Source organism: Chaetodon auriga, chromosome 8 (assembly GCF_051107435.1).
Source record: "Chaetodon auriga isolate fChaAug3 chromosome 8, fChaAug3.hap1, whole genome shotgun sequence".
NCBI classification, from domain to species: Eukaryota; Metazoa; Chordata; class Actinopteri; order Chaetodontiformes; family Chaetodontidae; genus Chaetodon; species Chaetodon auriga.
The window spans coordinates 25,800,580-25,815,654 of record NC_135081.1 but is presented as its reverse complement, the minus strand read 5'-3'; the positions used below and the strand labels follow the sequence as shown (position 1 = coordinate 25,815,654).

The window sequence follows — 15,075 nt, the reverse complement described above, 5'->3', positions numbered from 1 at the left end:
ACTCACTCCGCCACCTCCTCCCTCGCCTCCTCCTCCTCCTCCTCTTCTTCATCTAATTTCCACCCTCCACTCCCTCATCCATCATTATCCTCTTCCTCTGCATGGCCTCCACCTGTTCTGCCCTGCACCCGCCATTCCCCGCTCCTTCAGGAAGTGTGTGAGTGTGTATGTGGCTTGCGCTCCCCCCACCCCTACCCAACCCAACCCCACCCCACCCCGCCGCTCCCCATCCCGCCTTGCCTTGTGATTTGTGGTGAGCCTTGGACAGACCCTGGGCATTCTTGTGACGTGGCTGTGGGAATGGGGACAGGAGCAGCTCTGAGGGAGAGGAGGAAATGTCAGTGTAGGAGGAGGCTCAGCACACACACACACACACACACACACACACACACACACACAAAGAGAAACACGCACACACTTGACTGTACTGACACCTCAGCACTCTTACACACTTCACTGAATATAGTTCAGACCAGCACCGCTGACATCATCCAACTCCTACCTTCTTTCTGTGTTCCTCTCTCCTTTTTTCTCATTTTCCTCCTCTCTTCCTCCTCTTTTATGCTGTCCCTGCTCCCCCCCCGCCCTCTCTCCATGTTTCACAATGTTCTCTTTTTTTTCCCTTTCTCAACCATATTCTTTTCTTCCTTTTTCTTCCTCCCTGCCTCTCCTCCCTCCTGCAGAGCCCTCAGTGAACCCATCCAATGCCGGCGTGGTGGCAGGAGCTGTGATTGGCTCCCTGCTGGCCCTCCTTTTGGTCGCCGCTCTCATCGCCGTGCTTGTCACGCGTAGCCGCAGGCAGCAGCAGGGTTACCGCGCCAATGGCGGCAGTGACATGAAGACGCGCATATTTGGCGGCGGCAAGAAGGCCAGCAAGAACGGCACAGGTGGAGGCGCAGGTAGCGGCGGCATGGGGGGCGGAAACAACAACGGCCCCATCTACGTTTACAACGAGAGCTCATCCCACCAGGGCCTTGGAGAGAAAAACAACCACCACCAGCCGCTCACCATGGGGGGTCGGCCTGAAGTTGTCGCCACTACGCCCACCGCCCAAGACATCCTGCTGAGCAATGAATTAGACGACGCGGAAAGGAGGAAGTTTGATGAGCTGGAGGAGGAGGAGAGGTATGACCACTTCGCCGGAGGGGCCCCCATCCTTCAGCTTCGCCCACCGCATGACCAGGCCGATATGATCGGCGATTACCTGGATGATGACATGGAGTCCCAGCGGGATGGCTCTGTCATCTCACGGACTGCTGTTTATGTATAGAGGAGGAGGAGAGGAAAAGGAGGAGGAGAAAAAAAGAGGGATGAAGGATTCCTCCAGAGGATTTTGCGGCTCCAGGGTCTCGCCCCTGTCTGATGGAGAAGAGAAAATAATACCACTTTTATTTTTGAAAATTGATTTTAAATATAGCCTATTATTAATCACAGTGCAGCCCCAGAACGGACTGAATGAACAGGAGGGTGTGGTGGGATATTCCGAACAGAGCGTCGCTGTTATCTGCTCCCTAAGAACTGAAAATCAAACAGAGAAAAGAAACAACCTGTCTCCCACCGCTTCTGCTCATGCTATCGCTATCACTGGGACCTTGACAAGGACTCTTGACAGACAGACTAAAAGAGAGAAACTATGTAGTGTGGGAGTAGGATAATGGAATCATGATACAAGCTTGGCTATAGAGAAGGCAACACAATTGTATATTCACTCTTATCTTCACCAAAACCGTAGAAGTGGAAGAGGTTGTCAAGCAGTTTTCGTGTTGCCTGCTATTCTCAGTCGTCCTGTGGGAAACCTTTTGTTTTGGTAATGCCTTGTGCTGTGACAGCAGCTGGGTAGTTAGTAGCTAGTGATAGGTTGGGATCAGAACGTTTGAAGGTGTAGACAGTAACCATCAGGTGATTTAGAGGAGATGTATTTGCTCGTGTGTACTGGAGAGTTTTCATCTCCGCTCTCTCTGCCTCTCAAACATTGAAAGAAAATCATCTCTGCAAACTATCAGCGACTGTAGATGCTCTTGAATTGTGCGGCTGTGGATCAGGAGGTGGAGCGGTCATCCACCTATCAGGAGGTCAGTGGTTCGATCCCTGGCCTCGGCAGTCCGCATGCAGAAGTATCCTTGGGCAAGATACCCAGAACTGTCCCCGATGCTGTGCCATCGGTGTGTGTATGCACGTCCCTTTGGATAAAAGCGTCTGCCAAATGACTAATTGTGATTATAATTTACAAAATGTAAGAAGAGCATTAGCTCCTTATGTGCTGCGCAAATACAAGAGCAGCTGCATTTGACAAAGTTTGCAGAGAGTTTGAATTGAAGTTCACAGCAAAGTGTTCACATGCAAACTTTTGCACTCTGCCTGGAGGTAAGACACGGTAAACAAGAGACGCGGGAATGAGGTGTAGCCGATCTGACAGGGTCAAGGGATGGAGAGAGGGATGCAGGAGGCAGGAGGACTAGAGAGGAGCACGTCTCTTCTTTTCTCTTCCCCCTCATCCCCGTCTCTTCAGAGCGCTCCTGACAGGAGGAGCTTGATTGGTAATGAGCCGTGAAGTCGCTCGCTTAGCCGGGACCAACAGATTGCCACCACTTATCGTCTATGACGTGGCGATTCCTCCCCCTCCCACCTCTCTCTCTCTCTCTATCACCCCTCCGTCTCCCCTCTCCTCTTCATCCCTCGCTCCCAATGTTTATGGGGAGTTTATGATTTATCTGGAGCAGTGTTGAGGTCAGGGCCACAGAGAGCAGGGGAGTACTTTACTGCTCCTGATGTGTCAAACGCCCCACTTACTCTATTCCAGCCCGTCCTGCCCTGTGAGCGGCCACGTTCCCTCCGCTGCATGCAGGTACCGCTTCCTGCCGTACTTAAGTAAATGGCCGGATGTATCAGAACCCCACCTGCTAAGTACGACGGTGTTAGGTGAAATAGATTTTCAATAAGATCATCTAATATTTCTTTCCATTAGCGGATGTTGTTAAATGTAGTGAATTGATCGGGAGACATAGCAGGTCGTGTCCACTGCGAAGCTATGGGAGTCATATTGACTAACAGGCAACAAGCGCTCAAATGGCCCTTTATGATGCAGCTTCAGGGCTGATTGTCTCCCGACTGTTAATTTATCCTTCTAACGAGCCACCGGAGGCCCGCTCAGGCAAACATTCCTCGTGGCTACTGTACACTGCTGCCTTAGAGGCCCAGCGTGTACGTTTTCATGCATCACTGTATCTATGTAGCCACTGGATGACTGTGATGGACAATCTTGGAGAGAAGCCCTGCTGTAGCTCCTCTAATCCTGCTTTCCCTGGCCTTCCAATGAACTCCCTTTTGACCCACTGGGAATCCGCCGCTCTCGATGACTCTGCTGACCTCTCGTAAGGCGCAGCAAGGTCTGAGTTGGAGTTCCCCGCAGGTCATGAGGTCAAGTGCAGGGTGACCCATTTCCAAGGGCGAGGGCGACTGCACCGACCTGCTCTTCTTATCTGCTTCTAGCCTTGAACTATAGATGCAGGAAACACTCACATACAGTACAAGCATCTATGTAGGGTAAGACAGTCCTTGTTTGCCATAGTGATGGCTGTTAACCTTCAGAGAGGCGGAGAGAGAGCAGGAAAGAGACACAGGAGGCAGATGACAAATTCAGAGACAGCTTTCAGTGTTTGAGCACCGTCTAGCATATTGTAAGCCAGTGTGTTCAATAGGATTATCGCCTAATGGCCTTAGCTTATGCATAAATGCAACTCCTGTCAACCTGGGGTACAGTAAATTTACTGAACACAGCTGATTTGTCACGACCACTCAAAATAAAAATGTATTACTTATTTTTGCACTTGTGTGTGTCACCGATACAAAGAGAAATACGAGTGTAATACTTGGTCTTTGGGGTAAAAATAGCGATAAGGGACAAAACTGTTGTATGTACATTTTGGTGTGAGGTATCTGTGTACTATATATGTAAGCATCTTTATTTTTCTTGTGAAAATGTGGATATTTATGAAAATGTAAATATCAGATCGATGGAGCCAGTGTTTGACGTAAAGAGGAAGGCGTTCTGGGTTCAAATGCCTCAGAGGGGCATTCAGAATGTAATTTTTAACCTAACGAACACCTCGGTGGTTCAGGTGTTAACGCCACGCTGAACTGACCGAGCTGAGTCTACCTGGAGCCTCAGAGTCGATTTGTATCGGGCTGAAGAAAATCGTATGTGCTTGTATAACTTTGTTGGAGTTAGCTTTGCCCACATTCCCACATAATAAGCACACATTTTTTGCACAATTGGCTCATCCTTCTGCTTGACAGACACCTCGCACAATGCAAAAATACCCAGAAAAGTCATAATTTATCAGGTAGACTGTAACCACACAAACGATAGTCTGTGTTGCGTCTGACTCAGCTGTGTGTGTGTGTGCGTATAGCTGAGTGTCGGCGTGTATTTCCTTGATGCTCGGGGGCTTTGGGACATCTCTCACTGCCATTGGGGCTGTAACCTGAGTAGCCTCCCTTTGTCACCATGGGAAACCGGCAAACTGAAGATATTATTGTGCATTTCGAAGACACTCACACACACACACACACACACACACACATACTGTACATATACATACGCAGAATGCAGAGAAACATTCGCCCACACACAAACACCCCTCAGTCACTCTCATTATGCTCACTCCCACAGCCAAACTGTGCAGAAGACACCTCATACCTGACAACTCTGCCATCTCCTGACATGTACCCACACAAATGCGCTCGCCTAGCTGCACACAAACACACACACACACACACGAAAACACTTCTTCTTTCTCCTCTTCTTGCTCAGTGGCTCTGTCAGGACGTACACCGTGTCCTGTTACTGTGGAAAGAGCCGCAGCACGATGTGTCCCCTGCTCCACTGCTTTCTATTCCCCAAACAGTCCAACCCGTTCCCGAATCAATGACCATGTAGAACAGAGACAACTACACATCCAGGGCCGCACACCTTTCACCCAGTGTCAGAGAAACGGGCTTTTTAGGAAACCGCGTGTCCGTTCCGCTTTTGTTCTATACAGGAAATATGGCTTTCATAAAAATGCCACTGCGCTGACTTCCCTCCCCCTCCTGGATCCCGTCGAATGCTCTCAGAGAGTCACAACTTCCTACTCATCTCCAAAATGTTGTTTTTCGAATTCTCTCTCTTCAGCCACCTCCACCACCGCGACCACCTCCGCACATACACACAGATGCCACCCACCTCAGCACCCAAGCAAGGCTTGTCAGACAAATTGCTTTTATAGAAATCCACGATCCTGACCCGGGTCTAGCACAAGGTGAGACATTCAAAACACCCAAGATTTTTCCTCCAGAAAGCCGCATACTGTTGCTATTTCTTCGGCTCCAAACATCTGATGACTAATCAAAGCCTTAACATCTCCCATCTCCCTCGCATAAAAGAAAAAAAAAAAAAAAAAAAAAAAAGCGAAAACCTTCCTGTGTACATAGTATAAATATATAAATATGTAGCAGAGAAAAAGAATTACTAATTTATGGTGTCACGTTTGTGTATTTCTCAGTGACAGCAAGCATGAAGGATTTATTTTCTCCTATTACAGATTCTCCTCTTTTCTGTTATTTTGCAGTGCTTTATAATTTATGTTTTCTGAGTGCTTTATTCTTGACTGCTGCGCTGTGATTGCTGCCAGAACTGGCAAATGTGCTTCTTCTATACAAATGAACTGTACACACAACAAAACAGTCTTACCCCCAAAATGTGCTTTTTATCATTGACTGCTCTGTGTAAAAGTTGTTTTTTCTTTTTGTATTTTTTAATTTTACGTTCATTTGGGTCTTTGGGAGAAACGAAAACAAAAAAACAAAGCTGAATTAGAATTGTCGTCACAATTTTGTCGTGTCTTTCTATATTTTTTCGTATTTGGTTGCTATTAAAGATTTCTTGGTTTTTGAAATGTTCCCGTGTTGCTGCGTGTGCTGTCTGTTCCTCCTCCTCTCCCCTCTGTCTCTTTAACACTTGAGGTCGGCTGACATGACGGAGGAGCCAGATTGAACAGAAGTGCCAGCCATTGATTCTCACTGATTAGATTTATAGATTAATTGATCGCCATATGAAGTGGCCTCTCTGCCTCTTGTCAACCGTCCTTCACATTCCAGACGCAGCGGCCCGCTCTGTTTGTTTTTTCTCTCTCATTTCCTGGTCTGGCTGTTTGTCTCATTTCACTTTTGATAAATCTGTGCGTACGTGTGTGTGTGTGCGTGTGTGTCAACAGAGGTGTGATAACAGGCTTATGGGAAACTGAGCACAGGAGTAGGAGAAGCCATTTTGTGGATTACAATTGTCCTGTACGCAGACTCCACCTCCTCCCAGTCTCCCTGATTTGTATATGTGTCCTGGTTGGCTGACGTAAACTTGCTGCCTTGGTAACAGGTATGTAGGAGACGGCTGTAGTTGTTTAAAGGGCACATTTTTCTATCAGATTTTTCAGCTGAGCGTGCGGATAATGAAGAGTGATGATACAAAGCGCTCATGCACTCCCTTATCTCTAGATGCGTATATATAATCATTATATTCAGCAGGGCACCAACAGCTCACAGGCAAATACAGTACGTACGCTCGCAGAGAGAGAGGAGAGGATGAAGTTGAGGAATGTGTTGCTGTAGCTTCAGTGGTTTTCCTGGAGGGAGGCAGTTTGTGTTTTCAGTTGGGGAATGTGCAGGCCAAGCTGAAACTCGGTGAATGGAGCGCCTCTCAAAGGCTGCATTGTTTGAACTCTGACTAAACCAAAACTGGTTCGGTCAAAATTTAACAGAAGACCACGCGGAGGACTGTCCGTGTGTGCGTGCAGGTGTGTGCATACGAGCGAGCGAGTGTGTGTGTTCATGCATGTATGTGCACCTGCCTTATTTGGTTTTCATACAAGCACCCCCTTTGTGCCCCCACCAGACGATCCAATCAAGTTTTGCTGCTAACATCCCCATGATGGTGACAGTTGGTTTATGGCGGTTATGGCAGCGTGTCCTCGATGTTTGCCTGGTGCTTTGATGCCGTCATGTAGCTGTGTGTCATCCTGGCTCCTTGTCACAGTTCATTTTTGTTGCAGGCTTCTTCTGTCAATGCACAGCTATTTACTGTGAGTCCAGCCCACCATCTGGCCTCTCTAATTGCTTTGGATTTGAGGCTGGCGAGATAGAAAGCACTTACACACACAGAGACACATGCACACACACACACACGCTCTTGACTCCTTTGGTTTTCTAGCTGAATGTAAAAGACTTGAGCACAGCAGAAAGGCTTTTAAGCTGCAGCAGGTAATAACAGCTCGTGCAACACTTGCATTTTTTGCCTGTGTTTGTCACCGTGTGAGAAGGATGCGCCTCATGTGAAAGCAGTGACCCCATAACGCAGAACCTGGCCTATTTGAGCTCCGAGCAAATAACCTGGATCTGAAGCCAAAGTGACAGCAGCTACGCCAAGCACCACCACTGTGTTCAGCATTAGCGTACAGTGATGAGACATGGTGCGGTGCCCCTGGGCAATCCGGCTAGCTGGTAGTGGCCCTGTTTGTACCGAGTGTGGGTGCGTAGGCGTGTATTAGACCGGGAATGAACATGTGAGTGTGCTCTCTGGTCATACAGCATGTTAAAGAAGTATGTTCATGCACTTAGGCACCCGTTGAGTGCTTTGCTGGGTTGCAGACCGATCAGATATCCGCAGGATGTTTGTGTGTGCATATGAACTTGAGTGTTATCAGATTGTTGGTATGCCTGTGTGAGAGCACAAACGTGCTGAGCTTCTGTCCGTCTGTGTGTACAGTTTCACACATGCATGTTTGTACATGGCTGTATATTTAACTTCCAGCTCTGACAGCTACAGCTGCAGTGTTGATTAAACATCTGTGTGTGTGTGTGTGTGTGTGTGTGTGTGTGTGTGTGTGTGTGTGTGTGTGTGTGTATAGATGGATGGATGGATTAGCACACAGACCCACTTTGAGCCCTCTCTGCTGATAACTGCTAACACAATGCTCCTCATTTAACCTCTCACCCTCCGGCTCCAGACCTGACTAATAAATCCCAGAGTGAGTGATGAATGGCCAGGACGGTTGCATGGATGCCTGAGTGACGGATGTGGCGACCCGAGCCTTCACAGGGATTATAGGAAGTGTCTACCTCTGACCTCAATTATGAAAGTGGCCTCCTGCATATTTTTATTTGCTTTAAAGCGACTGACTTTTCTCTGTCTTGTCTGTGGTGAATCATCGAGTCTCCAGCTGTGTGTGTGTCACACAGTTACTGGAATAATTGTATTTAACACCGTATCCTTTAACTGACTCATTTTAAACTGACAGTGATATGTTTTTCATTATTTTGCTTCTGCACTCCAGCACATTTGATTTGACTCATAGCTCTTCGTTACAGTACGCAGTCCTCCAGTTTGAGGACAGTGATCCGCAGCATGGAGATGAGCTAATTAATGAGTTTTAGTGGAATGTTCTTAACTGGCTAAGTCAGTCATCTGACCTCAGTCTGAGCACGTTTAATATGTTGAAGACAAAATGAGAAACGCAAGACATGATGATGGCTGCTGTACAGGCACCATAATGAGAGATAACAAGTGTTAGATGACTCTTTCAGACTTAACTCATCCATTTACCTTCTTTCACTGCGTATCGTATAAGAATAAGACTCTATGGCCATGTTAGCGGCTCTGCTGGGCCGCACTTTGTCACAGCAGTGAATTGAGCTCACTGCTAATGCTACATAGTGACCATGCTAACATGCAGGAGTAATTTTTACCAAGTTCACCGTCTTAATTTAGCATGTTAGCATGCTAGAATTTGGTAATTAGCATTAAACACAAAGCGCAGCTGAGTCTGATGGGAGTGTCGTTGGTTTGGTATTTCACCATGAACCAAATGTTGACCTGACAACGGTGCAGGATGAAAAGTGTAGAGTCGGCATCATGAAAATAAAACACAGCCTGGTATTTTTAACGTCTCATTAAGATCAGATCTCTGTCCTCCAGAGTGTTCACTCCTACCAAAGACCTGAACGCAGGAAGAGCCAGACGACCTCTAAATGTGGTCATGCAGATCGGATTACGTCCACATCCTGACGCATTTACACCGACCATTAACACATGTTTTACCTTATCCGGATAACGTATCCGCATACAGACGTGCATACAGCCATTAGCGTGGCTAAAAATCATAACAGTAACTGCATTGTTCATGTGATCTAGGTGTAGTCAACACCCTCATATTAAAGATATGAGTCAGTAAGTAAACCTCATATTCACTGTACCAAGTCTTAACATGAGCATTGTGTCACTGTCCTGATCATGTACCGTCTATAGTCTTTCTGACAGCCGTATTTTACACACCCATCTATTGCACTTCACTGTTACTGCTCACTTTCACACTCTGTCGTATTGAAATCAGATTTAAATCAATATTTTTTAAGTATCTGGTGTAGAGTTCTTAATTTCACACTGTCTGAGGCAGTTTGTGACAAATTGGGCCTTGCTGACAATTTGGGAGTCAGTAACAGACCAATTTGGCTTCTGACTATTGTGGTTTGTGAAGGTTAAATTAGGTACTTTTCAGTGGCACAGGATATACTGCCGTTGGTATTTCTGTTTGTTTTGTGGAAAGGAGATGATGTCTGCTCTAATCTACTGTCTTCGCTTAGTTGATGGAGTTTGTTTTTGGGGGATGCAGGGAAGGCAGCAGCTTCAGGCAACAACCACTCATCCACTGTTTACTCTGGAAACAGGCTTTACTTTATTACGATGTTGATGAAACGCAGATGAAAATAATGGTGCCTGCACAACTTAATATACGCTTAAAATGCAGTGTCAAAGAAAAGTGAGCCGCGCTGACTGACGACATCAGTTTCAGCAAAAATGTCCCGAGGGGTAACCTTTCTGCCGAAGTAATGGACACATCCTTTTAACCAAGAGAGTGTGCTTTTAAAGTACCAGACCGGCAACGTACTTCTTCAAACACGGTATTGTTATCGTGTCGAGCAAGGTGAACGCAGAGTGCAGAGGAACTTACATTTGTAAATAATCACAGGATATTGGAAATTCTATCATTCCTCTTCCTCAAGCGGTGAACGATAACATCTGATCTTCTGGCTGCTGGTCATTCTGCTTTGCACTGATGTGTGTCTGCAGCACACACACTTCTACTGTATATGCACACCGAAGCAGACAGACAGGGGGAAGTGGATGCTCCTGTTTCCCCTGGAGGCCCCTGGGCGTTTACTCTTCCTGTCCCGTGCTGACGGGGCTGAAGGCAACTGGGCGGTTGCAGTGCGCTGTTGGGCGGATGAGGCACGTCTCCCCAGGGGTAGCACATGCTCGGCCAACTGCTGGGAGGGCAGGGAAGGGCAGGGAGAGAGAGATGGAGGGCGAGAGAGGTAGTGTGGAGGGAGGGCAGAGAGCGCGTGACGGTGTGAGGAGAGTGAAGGGGCTTGAGATCTGAGGCCTTGCGGATTGGCAAAAGCAACAGAGCTAGCCAGCATATAAATTTAACAGTGACTAATGCAAGATTGAATAAAAGGGGAAAAGAGAAGAAAGAGGGCGAGGAGGAGTCACGGCGGAGGATGGAGAGAGCAAAGGGGCAGAAAGTAAAACAGAGAAAGGGAGGAGAAGCCTGATTAAAGATGGAGTGGAGACGGCTGAGTGAAGGGAGGAGGAAGACGAGGGCTGAGTTGTTACAGCTGTGTTGATTTAGCTTCTCGCAGATCAGATTGTGTGTGAGAGAGAGAGAGAGAGAGGGAGATGGGAAAGAAGCTTTTGACGTCCTCAGAATGCCGCTGACCTCGTCGCACCTGCACAAACACCCACCATCACCAGATGAGAGATACAGCGTGTGTGCATGCGAGTTTGTGTGTTAAATAAGCCCCCGAAAGGTCTTCATGCTGTGACTTACCTGGAACAAATCCTGTTCTCGAAAATACAAAAAACAAAGAACATTATGTGAATGCATTATGACCACCAGGGAGTGTAGCTTTGAGCTAAGTGTGCGCGCGTATGTGTGTGTATGCGTGTGTGTGTTTGTGTATGTGCGTGACTCTGTGGGTATGAATAAAAGAGATTTATATCAGGGAAAGAATGGTTTGTTGCTGCTCCTAAGAATAGATTCTGTGACGGAAATGATTTTGATGCTGTATGCGTGTGTGTGTGTGTGCGTGCGTGTGTGTGTGCGCGCCTGCGTGTGTGTGTATCTCATTTTGTGTATTTGCCCTCGAGTGCTTTGCAGATCAAATGCACTTGCTGTTTAATTCACCGTCTCAACAGGCAGCTCTTACAAAGTACATGCACACTGTGGCACGTGCACATCCGCACAGATACAAACATACAGAATGGGAGATGAAAATGGAGATAAAAACGAAATAAGTCTGCAAATATTTGGTCTTAGCGTCTCAAGATGGTCTTCTGGGGACTGCCAAGTCCACAGCAAACCGTGGATGATTGTGTTCATGTTCATTTGTGCATGTAAGTGCTGTGCAGATGTTCGCCTTCCTGTCAGTGCCGAATGTGCATGCAAATGTATGTTTTCCTTCTGTGTGGGAGTTCATCACAAATGTTTTCTGAGTGCTGTTGAACAACAGTTTGTGCCACGCTTTTATGTTTTTCATCGGCTTCGAAATCTCATTTGAATTGAATTACATCATGATCCATGCTATTATAATTAAACTAGTCTGTGTAGTCGTTTACCATTGAGTGTGTATTTAGGGCAAAGTAATTAGTAAGAGCATTTTCTGCTTCTGTCTGTCAACATATGCAAAATGACGTATAAATTAAGCAACGTTCAATGCAGAGAGAACTGAAAACAAAGACGCCAGTAACTGATTTACTTAGTTTTTAATTACATTTTTCATCATATATATGTATATTTATACATATATGCGATCATGCTCTGCTTCGCATTGCATCATATTGCTTATTCCACTATACAATAATATAAAGTAGTATCAGTCTATTGTTATTGTATTTTGTATGATGTGTGTATTTTGTATACTGCACACACATATAAAAGACAACTGTCTTCTGCAACCCCGATTCCAAAAACATTAGGGTGCTGTGCAAAACATAAATGAAACAGAATATGATAATTTACTTATCCCTCTACTCAACTGAAAACAGCACAAAAATATTATATTTAATGTTTTTTCCCCATCAGCTTCAGTGATTTTTGTAAATATCTGCTTATTCTGAACTTGACGCCAGCAGCACATTTGAAACAAGTTGGGACAGGAGCAACTAAAGACTGGGAAAAAATGTGGAACGCTCCAAAAACACCTGTTTGGAACATTCCACAGGTAAACACTGATCCCACTGATGTCCCGCTGACTGTTGATAAATGACTGACTCATCACCCGGCCTGAGACAGTGCAGTATGGCGAAGTGGTGGAGCAGACTGTGCGCCTTCATCAGCAGTCCACAGTGATGTTATCTGCGCTGGCCGGGTCCCCTGTAGGCTTCAAGTCCTCTCTGCTCTCTTTGTTTGACATTAAATCACAGCCGTGGTGAAGAGAGGACTGTCAGAACTTCACAAAATTCAGAGGGAGTATGTGTGTGTGTGTGTGTGTGTGTGTGTGTGTGTGTGTGTGTGTGTGTGTGTGTGTGTGTGTGTGTGCGTCTTTGTCTGCTCATGTGCATGTGTCAGCTCCTCCTTTATGTCCACAGACTGCCTCCCCATTCATCTGTCTGTCATCTTATCTAAGACATCTCTCTTCCTGTAATCACTCCTTCTGCCCCGTCCTCCTCTGATGCGCCTATCTTCTTATCGTCTGCTGCGGACTAAATGTTAGAGCGTCGTGAATTTATTAAAGAACTGTGTGAGAGTGCAGCTCTGCGTGTGTGTCTTTGTATTACCACATCCAACACTGTCCAACCAGTCCTGGGGTGTAAAATCCTCTCTAATCATTCGGCCTCTCTCTTCTCATTTCCAGCGCTCGTCTCCAATCACTTGCTATTGAACCCCGAGGCATCATTTAAAAAAAAAAAAAAGGAAATGCATTATTGATTTAACCTATTAATTATTGCTTCGAGAAACAAAATCTGATGCCAAGCTTCCAACTGCTCCAAGATGTTAAGACTTTGGTAGTGATGGCTCTTGGACTCGGTATGTGTGTGTGTTTATGTGCCTCACGTGGATGTGTGACCACGTTGCACCACCTGATGGGGGTCTCTTGCATGTCTTTGGCCCCTTGTCAACCCCTCCTCTCCCTCAGGGTGTCCTCAGTGATTTCAGCTACGTCGCCTGTCACTCAGCCCTGCAGCCGAGGCATCATGGGTAACAGCCCCGACTGGCAGTTGAAGTGCACTACAGTGTATAATGTGTGAGAGGGAGCGTTTGGAGAAATAGCTCAGCATTGCCATGCAAAGCACAGGCTGCACCATCCCCTGTCCGTTTAACTGTCAGCTTAGGGCAGCGATAGAATAAAATAGTCTGGAATGGACAAAAGGTCTTATCTTAGAGAAGGAAATTAAATGTTATTCAAATTTGGCTTTTGGCATCGCAGGGCCTCTACGTGAAATGTTTATAAACACGAGTCGATTATCGCCCTCACAAACGGGGATGTGATGTGATCTTTGCCACCTTACAGTAATAACTGGTTCATCCCCAGCATCAGACCTCCTAATCTGACCGGCGTGCCTTCAACAGGCGCGGCCAGCGGACACGTCGGTGCAGAGCGACGCTCGGTTCGCTGCGTGTAATAGCTGGAACTTCTTTGTTGTGCACTAACAGCAGGGCAGAAACTGCAAAAATAGACGGCGCTGAGCACTCGCAGGGTGCGTGAATGCAGGTCTCGCATTGTGATTAATTTATGTTCCAGTACATTTCAGTTTTCCTAAGTCATTACCCACCCAAACGACCGGCGTTCCCGGGAGATCGAGGCAAACAATACTCTTAGAAACAAGTGCGTGCTGTGGTCCGAGCCGCATATTTCTCATCTGGTTTGTCGTCTTGTGTTTGTGCGGTGGTTTACATGCTCTCTCCAGGAGCGTGTGTGTCGTCAAATAACTCCCAGTTATTTATCTGTGTATTACACACACTGTCCAGGTGCTGCTCGCAGGTCGTTTATCCTCCACAGGTCCACTCTGTGCTGATATATGGAGCTGTTACATTTCTATATGACAACACTGCCTGCAGAGCAAACACACGCATACTGTACCGTCTGGCACCAGGTTGGTCATGGTGTGTGTGTCTGTGTGTGTTAAAGGGCAAGTGTGTGTGTTGACTCGAGTTTCTCCCCGTCGTTTTTCTTATTTAAGGTCCTTTACTCCGCTGTCCCCCTCTTAATACCGCTTTTAGTCCCCTGCTTCAGGGTCTTCTGTCGGCCAATTGCTGTTCATTAGTGTGGACAGGTGAGACAGGTCGTGTGTGTTTACACGTGACTTCCTCCTGATTTTCAGAACGGCTTCACTGTAGTAGTAATATGTAGGCCTACAGCTGATGTTATTTTCATTACTGATTCATCCTCAAATTGTTTCTGGTTTATCATGTGGTCTATAAAAAATAGTGAAAAGCCACAATTTCCAAAAGCCCAAACTTGCTTATTTTTTCTGACTGTGAGTTCAAATCTCAAAGATGTTCAGTTTACCGTCGCATTGAGACGGAGATGAGACAAAGAGAGGCTGTAAATTCTCGCTGCGCAGAAGCTGGAACGAGAAAACGTTTTTGTTTGAAAGCAATTAATCGGTTATCAGAATAGATGTGGATCATCTTTCTGTGCATTAACGAGTCGTTTTTATCGAATAGGATACGGCTGTGATGCTTTTCTTTTTGTCAAGAGTCAGATTCAGAAAGACTTTGCTGGAAGGAAGTGAGGTTTGTTTTTACTGTAATGATAGAAACACAAAAACAAATTTGATTTTTAAAAAAGAAATACGGCTGCAGCTGGATGACTTAATGTGTCCTGGCGTGCATGTACATAATCCATAAATATGCTAAACTTTTTGGCATTTTATGGCCTTACATATTCATTGTGTGTTGGTGGTAGCTGTGTGTGTGTGTGTGTGTGTGTGTGTGTGTGTCTATGCGTGTGTATGTGTGAGTCCCCCTCTCAGTGAGTAGG

General features: G+C 46.3%; 1 protein-coding gene across 3 annotated transcripts in view; it reads left to right on the top strand.

The window, feature by feature from the left end:
• Nucleotides 1–15,075, top strand: part of LOC143324212 (nectin-2) — a 76,021-nt gene that overhangs the window by 40,815 nt on the left and 20,131 nt on the right. The window contains exon 7 of one of the 3 annotated variants that reach the window (XM_076736515.1): nucleotides 684–5,940. The exons of the other annotated variants lie outside the window; for them this stretch is intronic. Coding sequence (XP_076592630.1) covers nucleotides 684–1,270 — 587 coding nt within the window. The 3' untranslated portion in view covers nucleotides 1,271–5,940. Of the gene's footprint in view, nucleotides 1–683; nucleotides 5,941–15,075 lie in introns of those variants that run through there. 3 annotated transcript variants of the gene reach the window in all.